The 21,348-nt window shown below is 43.3% G+C and overlaps 1 protein-coding gene across 1 annotated transcript in view; it reads left to right on the top strand.

The window, feature by feature from the left end:
* Positions 1-21,348, top strand: part of LOC124792195 (serine protease 53-like) — a 132,702-nt gene that overhangs the window by 88,371 nt on the left and 22,983 nt on the right. Inside the window, exons 12-14 of the mRNA XM_047257924.1 lie at positions 4,917-5,038; positions 15,582-15,746; positions 18,573-18,717. Of these exons, the coding sequence (XP_047113880.1) occupies positions 4,917-5,038; positions 15,582-15,746; positions 18,573-18,717 (432 nt within the window). The remainder of the gene's footprint in view (positions 1-4,916; positions 5,039-15,581; positions 15,747-18,572; positions 18,718-21,348) is intronic.

Genomic DNA, 21,348 nt, shown 5'->3' with positions numbered 1-21,348 from the left:
CTTGTGCCTTTTCCTTTCTTTCCGTTTTGTGTTATATGTTTCGTTCGTTTTATTCTCGCACTTGTGGCATTGTTTTATTAGGAACAAGGGACCGATGACCTCGTAGTTTGGTCCCTTCTCCCGCCTTTAAACCAACCAACCAACCAACCGTCGTTCACCCCCGTTATGTACCGCCCGTGGTGTCTCACAGCTAACTCTGTGTCGGTTTTGGATAGCGTCCTTTTGCAATGCAGGGTATACTTTAATCACAGTGGCAGACAAACAGCTAACAAACTTAGCCCTTTCGGAAATGCTTCGCTCCTTGGCCCAAAATCCAATGATGATACCTTTTTGCATGTCAGATAAATTGCTCCGATTCCGCATTACGACAAATTTGGTACCGTATCGTACTGTATACTCATTATTAACAAAGCTTAGTTTTAAGAAAAAAGCACACTGATCTTGTCAAAAGCCAAGAAGTGATTCCTCTTGTTGTTGTAGCTCTCTAGGCTCCACTGGGCCAGTCACAGCGCGTCCCTGGGTGCCTCGGAAGCTGCGAGCGGCTCGATTGCTTGATTGCGCAACACGGAGCCGCAGTTGTGTAACGCCTGCCCCGAGTAGCCTGCGTCCCGCCCAGCCCTGTGTGTTTCTACTAGAGGGCTCGAGCAGAGTTTCACAGCCGGAAGCGAATGCGTAATGCTTGCAGTTTAGATAAGGAGTACTGGTATATACCATAAGAGGCCCTGTCTCCAGGGAAATGATTCAGTGGACTCGGGGTATCAAGAGTACTGATTTAACATAAGGTTCGATGAGAATTACTAATACAGCTTTTAAGGGAACTGCCCAGACCACTCTCTTTTCCGGTCCTTGTGTCTTTGTATAGGGTTGTTACTTGACTCCACTCGTACCTCGTACGCACGACTGCACTGTTTTCCGAGTCCCCTCTCCCCCCCCCCCCCCCCCCCGACACGCTTTATACAGGGTGAGTCACCTAACGTTACCGCTGGATATATTTCGTAAACCACATCAAATACTGACGAACCGATTCCACAGACCGAACGTGAGGAGAGGGGCTAGTGTAATTGTGTAATACAAACCATACAAAAATGCACGGAAGTATGTTTTTTTAACACAAACCTACGTTTTTTTAAATGGAACCACGTTAGTTTTGTTAGCAAATCTGAACATATAAACAAATACGTAATCAGTGCCATTTGTTGCATTGTAAAATGTTAATTACATCCGGAGATATTGTAACCTAAAGTTGACGCTTGAGTACCACTCCTCCGCTGTTCGATCGTGTGTGTCGGAGAGCACCGAATTAGGTAGGGATCCAAAGGGAACGGTAATGGACCTTAGGTACAGAAGAGACTGGAACAGCACATTACGTCCACATGCTAACACCTTTTTTTGATCTTTTTCACTGACCACGTGTACATTACCATGAGGGGTGAGGTACACGTACACATGTGGTTTCCGTTTTCAATTACGGAGTGGAATAGAGTGTGTCCCGACATGTCAGGCCAATAGATGTTCAATGTGGTGGCCATCATTTGCTGCACACAATTGCAATCTCTGGCGTAATGAATGTCGTACACGCCACAGTACATCTGGTGTAATGTCGCCGGAGGCTGCCACAATACGTTGTTTCATATCCTCTGGGGTTGTAGGCACATCACGGTACACATTCTCCTTTAACGTACCCCACAGAAAGAAGTCCAGAGGTGTAAGATCAGGAGAACGGGCTGGCCAATTTATGCGCCCTCCACGTCCTATGAAACGCCCGTCGAACATCCTGTCAAGGGTCAGCCTAGTGTTAATTGCGGAATGTGCAGGTGCACCATCATGCTGATACCACATACGTCGACGCGTTTCCAGTGGGACATTTTCGAGCAACGTTGGCAGATGATTCTGTAGAAACGCGATGAATGTTGCAGTGCTCTCCGATACACACGATCGAACAGCGGAGGAGTGGTACTCAAGCGTCAACTTTAGGTTACAATATCTCCGGATGTAATTAAAATTTTACAATGCAACAAGCGGCACTGATTACGTATTTGTTTATATGTCCAGATGTGCTAACAAAACTAACGTGGTTCCATTTAAAAAAAACGTAGGTTTGTGTAAGAAACATACTTCCGTGCATTTTTGTATGGCTTGTATTAAACAATTACACTAGCCCCTCTCCTCACGTTCGGTCTGTGGAATCGGTTCGTCAGTATTTGATGTGGTTTACGAAATATATCCAGCGGTAACGTTAGGTGACTCACCCTGTATACCGTCCACTGCTGGTGCTGCCACCTGACATTGCACGCTGATGTCGAACGTAGACAGTGGTCACTTTAAAATGACTGGGCCGTGTATTTCTGTTATAATGAATGTTCTCAATGCATAGTGTTCTCAGTTGTTTCATGAATGAGAAATAACTTATTGCTTGGCATGTACGTTACTTCGTTGTTACGTAATTGCTGTTTTTGACCATTTGTTAATGACATATTTTTTTCTTGTTAGGAGGCTAAGCCCGCGGGAGTGGCCGAGCGGTTCTAGGAGCTACAGTCTGGAACCGCGCGACCGCTACGGTCGCAGGTTCGAATCCTGCCTCGGGCATGGATGTGTGTGATATCCTTAGGTTAGTTAGGTTTAAGTAGTTCTAAGTTCTAGGGGACTGATGACCACAGCAGTTAAGTCCCATAGTGCTCAGAGCCATTTGAGCTATTTTAAGAAGCTAAACCGATAAATTTCCTATTTCAATGCTGTACACTTGCCAAGACCTCTGTCTCTCTCTCTTTCTCTTTCTCTCTCTGTCTCTCTCTCTCTCTCTCTCTCTCTCTCTCTCTCTCTCTCTCTCCCTCTCTCTCACCCCTATCTTTCCAAATTGTCCTATTGGGGAACCGAGTATGACACTATCAGCCCGCTCGGTTGGTCGTGAGGTCATCGCACGGCTTTCCGGGCGGGAAGGAGCGCCTGGTCCCCGGCACGAGTCCGCCCGGTGGATTTGTGTCGAGGTCCGGTGAACTGGCCAGTCTGTGGATGGTTTTTAGGCGGTTTTCCATCTGCCTCGGCGAATGCGGGCTGGTTCCCCGTATTCTGCCTCAGTTACACTATGTCGGCGATTGCTGCGCAAACTAGTTCTCCACGTACGCGTAAACCACCATTACTCTACCACGCAAACATAGGGGTTGCACTTGTCTTGTGTGACACGTTCCCTGGGGGATCCACCAGGGGCCGAATCGCACAATGACCCTGAAAGAGTGGTTCGGTGTGGGGCGGCGGAGAGGTGGAGTGCGGTAGTCGTCGTGGGGTTGTGGACCACTGCGGCTGCGGCAGGGACGGAGCCTCTCCGTCGGTTCTAGGTCCCCGGTTAACACAACACACAATACAATACAATGCCACTATCAATGCAGAAGAGTGGCCAGGCTTTTTTAATAAATAAAAGTAAGCAACGCTGTGTGTCAATAAAAGTTTTCAAAATAAAAATATACATATCGAAGGGAGTAACTCAAGATCAGCCCGTCCGTGCCTGCTTTCGTTATGAAGTATGGGTATTAGCAGAACGACTGTTTCTCTTTGCAGCGCAGTGCGAGCTGTTTTGAAGCTTTCTGGCAAATTTTAACTGTGTACCCGACTGGGAATTTTGCCTTTCGCGGGCAGTGTTCTTACCGACTGATGTATGTTAGGCCCGTTTCACACTGGGACCCTGGTGACGGTCACCAGCGACAGTCTCCGACATAGAAACATTTGTTTCAACTGGAGCGTTCACAGCGTAACACTACACTGCTTCACCGAGCCACTGTGACCCAGCAGTGACTCACCCTCGCCACATGTGACGGACAAGCTCACTGTGTTCACAGCAGTCACCGCCGTACATGCATTAGTTTGAATTGGAGTGTTCACACTGGAACACTGATCACAGACACAGCGCTGCAGATTTGCCAACCGACGGGCAGTCATTTCTGAGACAGTGACGCGTAATATTCATTGTACACATTGTACTCATGAGTTTAGATTTGATTAACACGGAAGATTTTGTAAGTGAAATAGAAAGCCGTCCTGCTATTTGGGATGTGAAAAGCGATGACTGATGAAAACGAGTGCGTGGCAAGAAATTATACCGAAGTTTGTGCCTGATTTTAATGAGAAGAGGATGGATAAGAAAAACAAAGTTGGTAAGTTGTATATTCTTTTTTCAAATTTAATGCCTTATATTGCGAACCATAAAACGCTAGCGAAATTTAGCTGCTACCCCTGTACGAGTCCATTTCACTAACAAAATTAGGTGGCAATACCTGCGGTGTCGAACACCAGTGATCCGAGAGTGTTCACCACAGTCACTGGTGACCATCACTGGCGACCGTCACCAATGTTCCAGTGTGAAACGGGCCTAAGAGAGCTGGTGCGTCGTTTGGAAGGTAGGAGACGAGATACTGGCGGAAGTAAAACTGTGAGGGCGGGTCGCCATAGCTCAGTAAGATGGCTCAGTAACTGCAATGCCTGCGAAAGGCAGGGTTCCGGTTTAAAGCCCCGGTGCAATGCACAGATTTCATCTGCGAGGAAGTTGTATGAGTATTTATTTTGTTGTTGCGGACGTTTTCCTACGATGGAAAGCCTAGAACATTTGTATGAATATTTTGCTACGGGATCTTTGTGAATTCTGTTATCAGCTCCTGAAATTCCACTTTTGCTATTGATGACACCAGAAAAACTTCTACATTAAATAATTAATCATAAACCAGTTCACGAAGTATGTCACTAGAAGTAAATTTGAGCCAAAAGCGGAAAATAATTACGTGTATAACAATATTTCTAAAAGCTTCATCGTGGGGCTCAGTAATTAAAATTTCTTTCATCACAGTTGTGTGCAATTGAGACAAATGACAGCGCTGTGGTGCAGGAGGTAGAGAAAGTACAATTTTTCATACTTACGAATTCATTCACAGACGCTGCCTGCTTCTGGGACGAAACTTCAAGGACCATGCGAGATGTCTCAACACTGCGAGTAACCGCGGGCAAGAAAACAAGAGATTTTGATGCGGAAGAAGCTGATGTACAGATTAGAAAGGTGATTGTTGCTTGGTAACTCCACTACTAAACCAATCTTTCAGTTGTATGAATAATCACAGGACAATGTAATTTTTTTCCATCTCAGAATCTGACACTGATATCAGACAGCGAGAAAGGATCATGCTACTTGATTCATTCTAATAAGTAGTTAACAAAGTCTTGCATGTTTTCGTTTTCGGTTGAACTACATTTCTCAGACAAGTGTTTGTCTCGATACTACATTATTGCTGTGTCTTGTAAAATAACAATATCCTTATCTACACTCAGTGGTAGAAATGTTGACTTACTTAGGAGAAGTGGAGCAAGGAATTGAGAGAGGTTGTGTTGTGTTATTTCAGTCATTACAGCATCAAGTTAAATGAACAACGACATTAGCTGTACGAATACCCTGATGGTCCCTTCTCAGTAAGACACAGAACTCCCTATTACCTGGATGCATGCACTGATTTGTTTGGGCAGACTGTAATACAGCCATTATATCTTCCTCTTTGGTAAGGGCCCACGTCTATTACAACTGGCTCTTGATATTCTGGTCCTGACGTTCGTGCTAGTCGCACACGTGTTCTATTGTAGACAAATTTGGGGATCCTTCTGGCCAAGTTGGTACCTCAACGCCAGACAGCCAGTTCACAGAGATATGTTTCGTGCGAGGACAGCGTTGTCCTGTTGAAAGATGACCTTGGATTGTTGTCAGTTGCCAGGATATTGTCTCACGAGATGTGAAACGAACATGTAGGTGTCTGTGGCATACACCTGCGACGCCAGACGTCCTTAAATCACTACGAAAGGTTACCTGAAGTCATACCCGATGCATCCTTATACAATGACTCTAAGATAACACCAATGTGTCTCCAAGATATTGGCAGATTGTGTCCTCTTCCATCGGCGCCGCGCGGGGTTAGCCGAGCGGTCTCAGGCGCTGCAGTCATGGACTGTGCGGCTGATCCCGGCGGAGGTTCGAGTCCTCCCTCGGGCATGAGTGTGTGTTTGTCCTTAGGATAATTTAGGTTACGTAGTGTGTAAGCTTAGGGACTGATGACCTTAGCAGTTAAGTCCCATAAGATTTCACACACACATCTTCCATCGGCGCCGCTATACTTGCCGACGATTGCCATCTGAGGTGGTGCATAACTGAAATTAATCGTTGAAAATGATGCGGCGCCTCTCTTCGGCAATCCATGCTTCCAAAGAAACACTCTCAAGGCAGCCGACCGTTTTGTGACGCTAACAGCTGCCTTCTAATTTCATGAGCGATTCTGTAGCCCTGCTGTCGCTAGTCTCCAAGCAGTGGTGTTTGGTGACACAGTGTGTAGTAGTGAGTCTATCACTCGTGCCTGGAGGGCAGGCGCTGATGTGGAGGGGTTACAGTATGCCTGGCGCACTTTACAGCGCTCTTCTCCTCATGCGGTCAGACTTGATCGACCAGACAATGCTAATACACCGAGGTGGCTGTCCTATCCATCACCAACGATGGCAGCTCTAATCATTTACATACCTATTGATAGTATGTTGCCGGCCGGAGTGGCCTAGCGGTTCTAGGCGCTTCAGTCTGGAACCGCGCGACCACTACGGTCGCAGGTTCGAATTCTGCCTCGGGCATGGATGTGTGTGATATCCTTAGGTTAGTTAGGTTTAAGCAGTTCTAAGTTCTAGGGGACTGATGACCTCAGCAGCTAAGTCCCATAGTGCTCAGAGCCATTTGAACCATTTGACAGTGTGTTGCAGTTTGTTATGTTCTTCATTCCAAAGATTGGTTTGATGCAGCTCTCGATACTAGTCTATCTTGTGCATAACTGTCTCTGCATAACTACTTTCCATTGCATTAATACTTGTACCATAGATCATGAATGCGACATTTCGTAATGTTGTGCAATGTGTCAGTTTAAAGTAAGATTTCTTTACACTATATAATAATTTTTTTACTACAGTTACTACTTCATATCTAAAAATTCATCTATTGAGTAGAAGTTACCATCCAGAAAATCTTTTAATTTGTTTTTAAATGTTTGTTGCCTATCTGTCAGACTTTTAATGTTATTTGTCAAAAGACTAAAGATTTTTGTGGTGGCATAATTCACCCCTTTCTGTGCCAATGTCAGATTTAACCCAGAATAGTGAAGATCATCCTTTCTTCTAGTGTTGTAGCTATGCACTTCGCTATTATTTTGGAATTGCTGTGGGTTATTAATAACAAATTTCGTAAGTGAATATATGTATTGCGAAGGTACTGTGAATATCCCAAGTTTCTTAAATAAATGTCTGCAAGGTGATCTCTGGTGGGTTCCAGCTATTATTCTGATTACACACTTTTGTGCAATGAATACTTCTTCTGTTAATGATGAATTACCTCAATATATGATGCTATATGAAAGTAGTGAATCAAAATAGGCATAGTAGGCTAATTTACTCATATGTTTATCACCAAAATCTGCAATAACCCTAAAAGCATAAGTAACTGAACCTAACTGTTTCAGCAGATCATCAGTGTGTTTCTTCCAATTCAATTTCTCATCAGTGCACACACCCAGAAATTTTGAATATTCTGCCTTGGCAACAAACTTCTGTGCAAAATCTATATCTATCAATTGTGTTATGCCATCTACTGTACAGAACCGTATATATTGTGTTTTCTCAAAGTTTAGTGAGAGTACTTTTGCAGAGAACCATGTAATAATTTTCTGAACACATTATTTACAATTTCCTCAGCTGATTCTTGTTTGATGGGAGTGATTCTATACTTGTATCATCAACAAAAAGAACTAGCTTTGCATCTTTGTGAATGTAGAGTGGCAAGTTACTAATATACTATATTGAACAATAAGGGACCCAAGATTGAACCATGTGGGACACCATTTTTGGTTCCTCCCCAGTTCGAGGACTCTGCTGATCGTAGGGTTAATTTCAACCTTCTGCATTCTTCTAGTTAAATATGAATTAACCATTTGTGCACTACCCCACTCATACCACAATACTCAAGCTTTTCTAGAAGAATTTCATGAATCATACAGTCAGAAACCTTTGAGAAGACACAAAACATCTCAGTGGGTGAAGTTCAGTTATTCATAGCATTTAATATTTGATCAGTGAAAGCACATATAGCATTTTCTGTTGAAAAGTGTTTCTGAAAATCAAATTGACATTTTTGTGGTACTTCATTTTAAAAAATATGTGATGGTAATCTTGAATACATTTACTTTTTCAAGATTTCTGGATAAAGCTGTCAGAAGCGAGATTGGGCATTAGTTGTTAGCATCAGACCTATCCCTCTTTTTTATGCAATGAATGCAATGATTTAACAATAGCGTATTTCAGTCTATATGGAAAAGTGCCCTGTTTCAGTGAGCTGCTACATATGTGGCTGAGAAGCCTATTTTGCTGTTGGGAACAAGCCTTCAGTACTCTGTTGGAAATGCCATCAATTCAGTGAGGTTCTAGATTTGAGTGAATTAATAATTTTCTTAATTTCAGTAGGAGAGATGGGTTGAATTTCAAATTTATATAATTGCATAGGTATTGCCTCTTCCATATACTACTTTGCATTTTCTAATGAATAGCTGGATCCTATTTTCTTTATGACACTTAAAGACAATTGTTAAGAATCTCTTCTACTTCTGACTTTTTGTTAGCAAACTTTTCATTTACTTTGATAGAAATACAATCTCCCTGTGCTCTCAGTTGCCCTGTTTCCCTTTTAACAATATTCCAAATTGTTTTAATTTTATTATCAGATGTGCTAATCTCAAACATAATGCACTAACTTCTGACTTTTTAGCAACATTTCTTAATACGGTACTGTAGTTTTTGTAATGTTTCACTGTTTCTGGGTCATTACTCCTTGTAGCTATAAGATATATTTCCCTTTTCTGTTTAGAAGATATTTTTATTCCTTTAGTAAGCTATGGCTTTTTGGATGGTGTCTTACAACTATACTTCACTGTTTTTTTTGGGAAAACTGTTTCCAAATATATTCACAAAAGTATCAAGAAATAGACTGAATTTCAAATTACCATCAGGTTCTCTGTACACCTCATCCCAGTCTAACTGTTCCAGGCTTTCCCTAAAATTTTTGATTGTTAAGTGGTTAACTGAATGCACTATTTTGGAGGACTGTTTTGCATTACTATATGCAGCTCATGGCCTTGCGGTAGCATTCTCGCTTCCCACGCAGGGGTCCCAGGTTCGATTCCCGGTGGGGTCAGGGATTTTCCCTGCCTCGAGATGACTGGGTGTTGTTGTGTTGTCTTCATCATCATCATTCATCCCCATTATGGTCGGAGGAAGGCAATGGCAAACCACCTCTGCTAGGACCTTGCCTAGTCAGTAGTGCAGGTCTCCCACGTCGTCCCCTACAGTCCTCGGAGTATGGGACATCATCATCATCATCATCATCATCATCATCATCATGGAGCTATGTCATATACTGTAACTAGCTGTGCATCATGATCAGACAGACCATTCTTAAGAGTAAAAGTTTTTATTTGATTAAAATTATCTTAATGTACAAAAACATTATCTATCAGGTGCTGCTCTCCTGTACCACCTGAATAGGGAAATCAATATCTGATGTCAAATTGAAAGAACCAAGTAATACTTCAAGATTAAGCTTTCTTCTATTGGACTCTTCCAGAAAATCTACATTAAAATCCCCACAATCAATAATTTGCTTCTCTCTGTCTGACATATAGCACAACAAAGAATCCAAGTTTTTCAAAAGCAGTTGAAAATTTCCCAATGGGCACCTATACACAGCTACAATTATAAAAGTACCATTATTTAGTATAAGCTCACGTGCACTTGCTACTATATGTTGCATAAACGTTTTAGTTTCTAAATTTTTCAGACTATGATATATTTTAACACATATGCCAACTCGTCCTCTCCTCATAGTGTCTCTACTTACATGCGTTGAAAGCTTAGATCCACCTACATTTATCTTTTCCATATCTGTGACTACGTGATGTTCAGATAGGCATAATAAATCTATTCTACCTTCAGTTTCTAAATCTTCTAAAAAAACAAGAAGCTCATCTACTTTGTTTTTAGTCCCCTGGTATTCTGAAGCAGAAAACTAACAATATTTTTCACTGTGCTTTTATGAGAATATTGTGACATACTAGCATTATTTTTTCACTGTACTTTTATGAGTATCTTCTGATATTTTAATTCTAGTACCTGCCTGTCTCTCATTAAGATTAATTTCATTCAATGTTGAATCATTGGACATTGATCTTAGCCTAAAAAATAGATACACCCATGGGTTTTAGAGCTCCCCCTTAAAGATTTTGCTATCATCCCAGCCAGTTTACCCTTCCCTTTCCTATTGAGATACAGGACATGTCTTGTGAAGGCCCACCTACCAATACCATCAACAGGAAACAAATCTATGCCTGACAAAGCAGCCACCTGAAACAGCTGATCTAGCTCCATATTGACCCTCCTGATAGAGCTGTTCAGCTGGGGCTGGTCACACCGCATAAAAGCAGGAACCAAACCAATATTTGTATGGTTCGTTGCAGATGCTATTTTTACCAGCTCACACTCAATATTGTAGCTCTGATCCTCACGAATACTGTTTCCCATTCCATCCATTATCACAACATGATCCTGCTTTGTAAAACCCTTGCACAATTATCTCACATCATCTATCACTTGGTAAGATACGCGCTGGGCTTGAAAAAACTTGTAACCTGGTACCTGTCACCTAATTTTTCCTGCAATATCTGGCCCACACTCCTTGGATGACTACTACCTAACAACAGAACTTCCCTCCTACCTTCTACTTTTCTTGAAAAAGTTCCCACATCCGTTTGAACCTATTTACTGTAGTCAAGCTTGGTCTACATTTACAATTTTTACCTTCCATTACCATATTAACTATTCTTTAGTGCCTCAGTATTTCTTATCATGAAGTTATGAAATAAAGTTCTTTCCTCCCCGATTCAGTTTAGTTACCTGATCTATCCATCTAATTTTCAGCATTGTTCTGTAGCACCACATCTCAAAATATTTATATTTATGTGTGTGCAGAACTGCGTTTACGTTGGATTATTTCATGTAGGTGCTTGCTGTGTTTACTGTTGGTGGGTGTGCTAATTTTGATATGTCTGTTTATGAAATAAAAAGACAAGGTCACCAGTAGTGAGACACTTGGCAAATTCACGAATCGAGTTACTCTTTGAACGACTCCACTTTACTAAACAGGATAATGTTGCTGCAAATTTTAAAGCCTTATGCGTTTCCTGTGTTAGAAATTGCCTTTGGATTGTTATCGATTGCACAGGTCATCGCACCAGATGACACTGTCTTTCAGTATGAGCCCAAGGACGCGCGATTGACTCAGTGGACTTTTGAATGCCTAAAGGATTATCCTCATGTACAGGAGTCCATCGGATTGCCATTGTGTTGACAACCATTCAGTAGCACAAACTGACAAAGCCAGGTATCATGCTTAGTATCAACCTTTCATTGTCTTCCAACTCATCTTCTTATGCAACATGTCCTAGTCCTGTTAATAATGTCGATACATAGACAGAACTTGATCTTTGAGGCACTACAATAGCGTGATTGTTTGTCAGCCTCATAATACCAGTCACAAAGAATTAGCACCCTGTAGCATTGTTCTTAATGAATGAAGCTGCGCATGTATTCTTCAGATTACATACTATCTATTATTACAGTCGCAGATAGACACCTATGATATATTGTGTTCGACAAAAAATGTAACTTCATTCGTAGCTTCCTGTAGAAACAGTATAGTCCTGAAATCATGCATACAGACGATTGTAGAGACCTTGAATATTCTTACTGGAGACAGTGGTACACAGTCTCACTATTTCCATCTATAGTCACCTTGGTCAGTGGATGTTGCCAGTAATGTGAACTAGACCAAAAGCTAATCGCATTGTGTGTCACACATATTCCATGGGGGCAAGTCTGGTCGTCTTGAAGGTCAAATTAGTTACCGAACATCCCGAAGAGCATGTTGGGTAACACGATTAAATGCTACAAGGTGCGTTCGCCGGCCGGTGTGTCCGAGCGGTTCTAGGCGCATCAGTCCGGACCCGCGCGACCGCTACGCTCGCAGGTGCGAATCCTGCCTCGGGCATGGATGTGTGTGATGTCCTTAGGTTAGTTAGGTTTAAGTAGTTCTAAGTTCTAGGGACTGATGACCTCAGATGTTAAGTCCCATAGTGCTCAGAGCCAATGGAACCAAGGTGCGTTCAAGTTATAACACTTCTGGTTTTCCTCTAAGGAACTAATCACACGAAAACTGTGAAACATCAGTAATTTCTCGACGTAATCCACCTGCAGTCATTCAAATTTTTCACAACGTCGATGACATGATTCCATGATCGCTGCAAATGTTTGTTCAGTAGTCCAGTTTGACCAGTGGAAAATATCTATGATGCAATAGCAGGACGGCTAGTGAATGTGTGATCATGGAGAGTGGCTTTCTTCGTTGGAAACGGCCAAGTCGCTAGGAGCCATGATAGGGGAGTAGGGAACATCCGAAATGACTTAACAGTTGTTGTCACGAAGAAACTGCAGTGTCACGTTTGCCCAATGAACTTGTACATTGTCTATGTGAAGGAGTACTTGTGCAACCTTTTCCGGCCGTTTTACAAGAGTGCTGGAAGGAGTTTGTTCTTCAGAACATCTTAGTAGGATACACCTGCCATCGCAGTACCTTTGGATGCAACGAGAAAGGATTACACCAACGCCTTTCCACAATATGGACATCACCATTTTGCTGCACTATGAATATGTACAAGAGTGGATTTGGAAATTCTTGTAAATTTTGCGCAGATACGGCTAGAAAGTGTAGGTTAAGGGACCAACTGTCACATCGGATGGCAGGTGCGGCCAGTGTTGTGGGAGAAAAGAGGCTCGCACCCACGGACGTCTCTCCAGGGATACTTCACCTCCTACAATCTGCACGATCAACATCCAGGAGGGATCGTTTTCATCCTAAATAAATATTCTTTCTGATCAGCGACATTATATGACCATAGAGAGTTGCCAGAAATATCTTGTTCATTTCTCTTAGGAACTGGACTTAAAGCAGTATACCTTAGTAAGTTCAGTGAAGATGGATATTTTTGCAAACAGTTGTGGTCGAAAATAATTTTCTTTTTGTAGCACACTATACACTTCCAGAATAAAAAATTAAGTAATGTAAAGCGTATCTACGTTTAAGTGTATCTTAAGATAAGGTAGTAGGCTTTGGTGTCATTCCGAAGTCGATTTCAATTTAAATTATTGTTTTATGTTCAATATTGGGTAAAATATTTTCGAGATATTACATATTTTTCATACATATTTTACCCATTTTCATTTGATAAATATGTACATATTATGCGTGTTAAAATTAGAGCGACTACCTAACAGTGCCATCTGAAGATTTGTGCCATACTGTGACTCGAACTTAGATTTCACACTTAATGCATGTGGTCACCTTAACCCCTTCGGCTATTTGTGCACGCTCCACATACTGACCAAACCTTACATCATCATTCACTAAATTGATCACCCAACGCTCGCAACATTACTTGTACTCTCGAACAGAGAACGAGGAATCGAGACCAATGTTATTGTAGTGGGCGACAGAACAAAGTTGTAGACAGTGTGACATACTGAAGTTTAAGACGCCCAGGAGAGTGTGCACAGGTAGCCGAACTGATTGAGGCTACCGCTCGCGATAAGCGGGAAATCGGGTTTCGAATTCCAGTCTGTCACAAATTTTCATATCTCGCCATTAGATACTAATGTAGATGATGTGAAGAAGTCACAGTCAGTGAACTACACTGAAGAGCCAAAGAAACTGGTACACCTGCCGAATATCGTACGCAAAAGTGACGCAACACGACGTGGCACGGCCTGAACTAATGCCTGAAGTAGTGCTGCAGGAAACTGAATCCATGAATCCTACAGGGCTGTCCATAAATCCGTAAGAGTACGAGGAGGTGGAGATCCCTTCTGAACAGTACGTTGCAAGACATCTTAGACATGCTAAACAATGGTCATGTTTGGGGAGTATGGAGGCCGGCGGAAGAGTTTAAACTCAGAAGAGTTTCCTGGAGCCACTCTGTAGCAATTCTGGACGTATGGAGTGTCGCATTGTCCTGCTGAAATTGCCCAAGTCCGTCGGAATGCACAATGGACATGAATGGATGCAGGTGAGCAGACAGGATGCTTACGTACGTGTCACCTGTCAGAGTTATATCTAGGCGTATCAGGGGTCCCATATCACTCCAACGGCACACGCCCCAGACTATTACAGAGCCTCCACCAACTTGAACAGTCCTCTGCTGCTATGCAGGGTCCATGGATTCATGAGGTTGTCTCCAAACCCGTACACGTCCATCCGATCGATACAATTTGAAACGATATTCGTTTGACCAGGGAACAAGTTTCCAGTCGGCAATAGCCCAAAGTCGATGTTGACGCGTCCGGCGAGGGTACACTAGTGAGCCTTCGGCTCCGAAAGCCCGTATCGCTGATGTTTCGTTGAATGGTTCGCACGCCGACAATTGTTGATGGCCCAGCATTCAAATCTACAGCAATTTTGGGAAGGGTTGCACTTCTGTCACGTTCAACGTGTCTCATCAGTGGTCGTTGGTCCCGTTCTTGCAGGATATTTTTCGGGCAGCGGCCATTTCGGAGATTTGATGTTTTACCGGATTCCTGATATTCACGGTACACTCGTGAAATGGCTGTACGGTAAAATCCCCATTCATCGCTATCTCGGAGATTCTGTGTCTCATCGCTCTTGCGGCGACTACACCACGTTCAAACTCGCTTAAAGCTTGATAACCTGCCATTGTATTAGCCCAGAAACCGATCTAACAACTGCGCCAGCCAATTGTTGTCCCATATAGGAGTTGTCTATCGCAGCGCCGTATTCTGCCTGTTTACGTATCTCTGTATTTGATTACGCATTCCTGTACCAGTTTCCTTGGTGCTTCGGTATAGTTTCTAAGTATTGGTGCTGAGTGTTGTGACTTGGCAAGACAGCCAAGCCACTATGAGAGGAAGCCGAAAGGCACGCGTTTAAGCTCACGCATGCTGGAGGGAGGTCTGGAACAGTTAAAGGAGTTGAGTCTAGTAAAAAAAGTACGTAGCTTCTGGAACACTTAACTTTAATCCATAATTGGTGAACATCAGTCTGAGGGTACATGCATCACAAGATAAACAGCAAATGATAATGGCGCCTTGCTAGGTCGTAGCAAATGACGTAGCTGAAGGCTATGCTAACTATCGTCTCGGCAAATGAGAACGTAATTTGTCAGTGAACCATCGCTAGCAAAGTCGGCTGTACAACTGGGGCCAGTGCTAGGAAGTCTCTCTAGACATGCCGTGTAACGGCGCTCGGTCTGCAATCACTGACAGTGGCGACACGCGGGTCCGACGTATACTAACGGACCGCGGCCGATTTAAAGGCTACCACCTAGCAAGTGTGGTGTCTGGCGGTGACACCACACTGACGATGTGCTAAACCGCCGTGTAAGTCCACTAATTGACGCCACCTTTCCTGTTCACAGATCTCACGGGTGCTGCTGCAACCGGGCTACCAGAGAGAGACTGGAAGTGGGCCAGCCGTGGCGGTGGCGTTGCTGGAGAGGCCGCTGGAGCTGAGCGGCGCCGTACACTCCGTCTGCATCGACGAGTCTGCCGGATCCCCTCTGAAGGATGGCCAGACCGGTCTGGTAAGGGGGGAACGCCTGTTGAGAGTTGCAGTGGCAATCGCATGCAATTTACTTTTTTGCTTGTTGGGTGGATAATACTGTACACAGAATGTCACTACGTTTGGAGGACCATACTCAACGACGTGCAAAGATCTTATTGACCTCCCAACAAAACAGACATATTTGAGACGCCCGCTAAACCCGCTGGGCAAAACAGGTGATTAGGATTGTGGAAAGGGCCAAAGAAGGTATCTGTCAGTTTCACTTCAAAATTGTTATTTATTGTAGTTTAATAACACTTTTAAACCAAAACGGCACATAGGCGAACCTTTACAACTACGAGTTTCAAAATCCAATTCTTTCACGGCTGAAGGCCTCCAAACAAGGAATCTTAAAAAGCAACAAGATAACTTTCAAGTGACTGAAGACATGCAGTTTAAATTGCACATAACATATAATCACAGCTAGGCGGAAAGCCTCGAGGCAAAATTAGATGGAACAAATATATACAAGGTGCAATACAAACGGCTGAAGGCCACAATTAAATTTCAAAATTTTAAAATATATTACAACAATGTGTTAAGGCAGAAGGCCACAATGTTTTCGCTTAAGGGGAAATTTTGAGAATAAGGCTTTAAGTGGCTGAAGGCCCACAGTCGATTTTCCAAAAATTTAAAAATACCTTAATCTTTAAGTTTTCAATGGCCGAACGCACATTAAATGAAAAAGCGGCGCAACGACAATAACTAAATTTAAGAATAAGGTTTTAAGCGGCTGAAGGCCCACAATTGATTTACATAAAACACAAAAAAAATTTCTTTTAAAACATTGGCTATAATAGATTACCGATAGACCATTAAACACCAAACACCCATGAAAAGGACAGTATAGACAACGGCACTCAGACGCCCCATGCGGGAGGGAGGGGGGCGGGGGGGGGGGGGGGGGGGGAGTGGGGGCGCCTGCCCTCGAAACATTAACGTTCACTTAGGTGAGACAGGTGGTCAGCCTGACTACCCTCAATCCGTCAGTAGCCCAACCAAGAGACAGTCACAGACCGACCGGCCAAACGACTTGCTTGCCACCAATCGGTACATAAAAACTCAAAGATCAAACTGTTACGGACGTGATTATCCACAATGAAATATGTATTAAGCTGTCAAAACTACACACCATGTTGGACAGCGACAACAGGTGAGGAAAGGACGCTGCCTGAAATTACATTAGTGGCCAGGGCAGGTAATCGGAACACTAACGACCACAACGCAGAAAATTCCGCTGGTACACTTCACCAAAAAAGGAACACTACCTGAATTGACGTCAGTGGCCAGGGCAGGTAACCAGAACACTAACGGCCACAAGGCAGAAAACTTCGCTGCTGCACTTGAATTCTAGTGAACCAATATAGTTAATTCCACTGCATGGCGGGTCGATTTCACCAGTACAAACACTCGGTGTTGCTCACAGGAAAAGCTCCCCAACAGCGAACCACCGAAACGAACGACACAACATAACGGACGTGGCTTGAGTACTTAACACACCACTCAACTTTGACGTCCTGGGTTGGTGAGCCACGAAGCTCAGACGGCTCCACACACGCTCCGACACTGCGCAGGAACCGCCAGCGGATCCAGCCGACTGCACCGCATGGAGATATCCTCCCTGGTCCTCACCAACCGACCGACTACCTGTAGACCCCCTAGCCAGAAACAATATGCACAAGACCAAAGATGGTACACGGTGCAAATATCGATACACATCACTGCTGCCACGCGTAGAAGGAGGAAGAACTGCGGCATAACCGCAACAACGGCGGGAACCAAACACAGATAGACAGCCAAGTTCAAGAAACGCATAGTTCATAGTGATCACGGGTCAATATTGTTCGCTCCACTTGTAGGATCGTACAGCTAGAGTGCTGAATCCTAGGTTTTAGGCCCTACTGCAGTACATCCAGGTCCTTAGGGTTCCATAACGCAGCAGATGCCAACAGCATGTAAAAACCATATGTACGGGCTGCCGTGATGGAGACTCCATGCAGACTTCGCAACTGATGGCTCCAAAATCACCGTGCTATTTTATCTAAGCCAGTCATCTGTCCACAAGCGATTTGATTCTCTAATCGTTTATGCTACTCTCAACGGAAATGGGTATTGCAGAAATATGGTGAAAAAGTCATGCTTGAGTGTCAGACTCTGTGAAGTTTCAAGCATGTTTTTCACCATTAAAATAGCGAGATGTGAGTTAACAATAAGGGATGAAACTTCCTGGCGGATTAAAACTGTGTGCCAGACCGAGACTCGAACTGGGGACCTTCGCCTTTCGCGGGCAAGTGCTCTGCCAACTGAGCTACCCAAGCACGACTCACGCCCCGTCCTCACAGCTTTAATTCCGCCTGTACCTCGTCTCCTACCTTCCAAACTTCACAGAAGCTCTCCTGCGAACCTTGCAGAACTAGCACTCCTGGAAGAAAGGATATTGCGGAGACATGGCTTAGCCACAGCCTGGGGGATGTTTCTTGAACGAAATTTCATTCTAGTAACGATAAGGGGTGTTAGGCCTTTGTATTTTTTAAAATCTCTTGTGATATTAAAGTAGCTTTCAGAGACATTAAATAGATACTATCATATGGCACGGTGTTTCTTAAATTGCTGCTTATTAGAGCTCTCGTTCTTGAAAAATAGCACTCTCTCTGAAACATGTTCTAACTTGTCTTATCATGTACTGTTCTTTTCATATATTATTTTTTGTTCAGAACGATATATTTAGCTGCACTTCATCCGCCTGATGGTACACTGATGAAAATGACTTTCCTTCTTCTGAAAAATGTTTTACGCGTTTCTGCAGGTTGCAACACTCGGCTTGCCACGATATTCCGAGCTCAAGATTCTTAACATGAATGTTCTAAAGAAGAATGAATGTTTAGCTGAACTGTCTGCCAGTTCTTGCTGGACAATGGCCTCTGACAACTTTTGTGCCATCGATCGCAAAGGTAAGAATCAGCGAAATATTCGTCGCATTGAAACGATAAATCTGGAATTACGAAAAGAAGAAACTGTATTTTCTTATACCTTGTATTTTCTTTAACCTTATGACAACTATCTACGTGTATATTATTTAATTACTTGGTTGTAGTCTTCATGTATTATTGTGTACTACAATTTGTCAATCAAAAATGCATTTTGGCATGTTTTAACAGTCACCGTATTGCATATCCATTTTCTATAAGGTAAGGAAATACATCAAAACGGTAATAAACTGTCAAATATGAAAGGTAATTGTACGAAAGTACAGTGATGTGTCACTAGAATAGTGCTGTACAGAAAAGCCGTTGACGCTGCAAGCTTGTGTCGTCTGTGGGTAACAAAAAAATAGTTTCCAGAATGAGATTTTCACTCTGCAGCAGAGTGTGCGCTGATATGAAACTTCCTGGCAGATTAAAACTGTGTGCCCGACCGAGACTCGAGTTGCTGCAGCGGAGTGTGCGCTGAAAAAACTGTGTGCCCGACCGAGACTCGAGTTCGAGTCTCGGTCGGGCACACAGTTTTAATCTGCCAGGAAGTTTCATATCAGCGCACACTCCGCTGCAGCAACTCGAGTCTCGGTCGGGCACACAGTTTTAATCTGCCAGGAAGTTTCATATCAGCGCACACTCCGCTGCAGAGTGAAAATCTCATTCTGGAAACATCCCCCAGGCTGTGGCTAAGCCATGTCTCCGCGGTATCCTTTCATTCAGGACTGCTAGTTCTGCAAGGTTCGCATGAGAGCTTCTGTAAAGTTTGGAAGATAGGAGTAAAGTAAAGCTGTGAGGACTGGGCGTGAGTCGTGCTTCGGTAGCTCAGATGGTAGAGCACTTGCCTGCGAAAGTAAAGGTCCCGAGTTCGAGTCTCGGTCGGGCACACAGTTTTAATCTCCCAGGAAGTTTCAAAAAATAGTTGTTTGTGACTAGGATGGCCATTGGAGCTGATAGGGTAGGAGACATTATTTACTGGATGAAATGCAGTGGAAAGGCACTGGCAAATTGGAAGCATGTCAAAAACAGTGGTGGCTAGGCGGTTACATGTTCATCTTTCTATTCTAGTGACTGCCGATAGCTTCTATCCGAACATAATCAAACATTTTCCAGTGGCGGACTCGATAGTCAGCTCCACCCACCACCGACAGTGCCCAAGAGGTACAGTGCAGAAGCAGCAGCGTCACGGCGGTCCCCTACTTTAAATGAGACACCTGCAGTATCCGGAATTCGGTTTCAATACACAGTGCGTAACACAGCGTGTACTAGGCAAGCTCCACTTGGTAAGGCATACGAAGTGGTTACAAAATTTCCAAGAATATACCCGTAAAAATCAGGAAAGTTTTACATTTTAATTTCCACCATCAGTTTCAATATAGTGCCAGCGCATCTGTATGCATCGCTTCCGGCGATTTTCTCTTTGTTAGAAGCGCTACTGGAAGCCCGCTGACTGAAGTGTTCAAAATTAGTTGCAAATTCGCTTGAATCTCTTCTATACAGTCAAAACGCTGCCTCCTCAACTTCAGTTTCATTTCAGGAATAGGAAGAAAACTCAAGGGGCTGGGAGGAGACGAGTAGGGCGGGTTGAGGACAACTTTTTTTGTTGTTTTTTTCCCAGGAAGTCCCTCACAGTTAGAGGGATGTAAACAAGTACATTTTCATGATGTAATGACTTGTCATTGTTCTTTCGTCTCTCGGGCAGTTTACGTCTGACACCTTCCTTCCTACCTGCAAAACTTCGCAATAGAACTTCGCTATGACTGTCTGACCACATGCAAGAAATTCAGCATGGGTAATACCGTGAAAGTTAAAAAAATAATTAGCATTGATCTAATGTTGCTGCGAAATTGGCGCGCTTTTCTTGGCAGCGGATGGGAGAGGATGGTGTCTTCCACTCCGAAGATTGTTTTATTTCAATGTGGTAACACAAGGGGTAAGATAGATACTGCCTACAGGAAAATTAAAGAGACCTTTGGAGAAAAGAGAACCACTTACATGAATATCAAGAGCTCAGATGGAAACCCAGTTCTAAGCAAAGATGGGAAAGCAGAAAGGTCGAAGGAGTATATAGAGGGCCTATACAAGGGCGATGTACTTGAGGACAAAACTCTACCATCTGGTGAGCAAGATTTATGAAAGAGGCGAAATACCCTCAGACTTCAAGAAGAATATAATAATCCCAATCCCAAAGAAAGCAGGTGTTGACAGATGTGAAAATTACCAAACTATCAGTTTAATAAGTCACAGCTGCAAAATACTAACACGAATTCTTTACAGACGAATGCAAAAACTGATAGAAGCCGACTTCGGGGAAGATCAGTTTGGATTCCGTAGAAATGTTGCAACACGTGAGGCAAAACTGACCCTACGACTTATCTTAGAAGAAAGATTAAGGAAAGGCAAACCTACGTTTCTAGCATTTGTAGACTTAGAGAAAGCTTTTGACAATGTTGATTGGAATAGTCTCTTTCAAATTCTGAAGGCGGCAGGGGTAAAATACAGAGAGCGAAAGGCTATTTACAATTTGTACAGAAAGCAGATTGCAGTTATAAGAGTCGAGGGACATGAAAGGGAAGCAGTGGTTGGGAAGGGAGTGAGACAGGGTTGTAG

This window comes from Schistocerca piceifrons, chromosome 1 (genome assembly GCF_021461385.2).
Source record: "Schistocerca piceifrons isolate TAMUIC-IGC-003096 chromosome 1, iqSchPice1.1, whole genome shotgun sequence".
NCBI classification, from domain to species: Eukaryota; Metazoa; Arthropoda; class Insecta; order Orthoptera; family Acrididae; genus Schistocerca; species Schistocerca piceifrons.
This window is presented reverse-complemented; position numbering and strand designations above follow the sequence as displayed.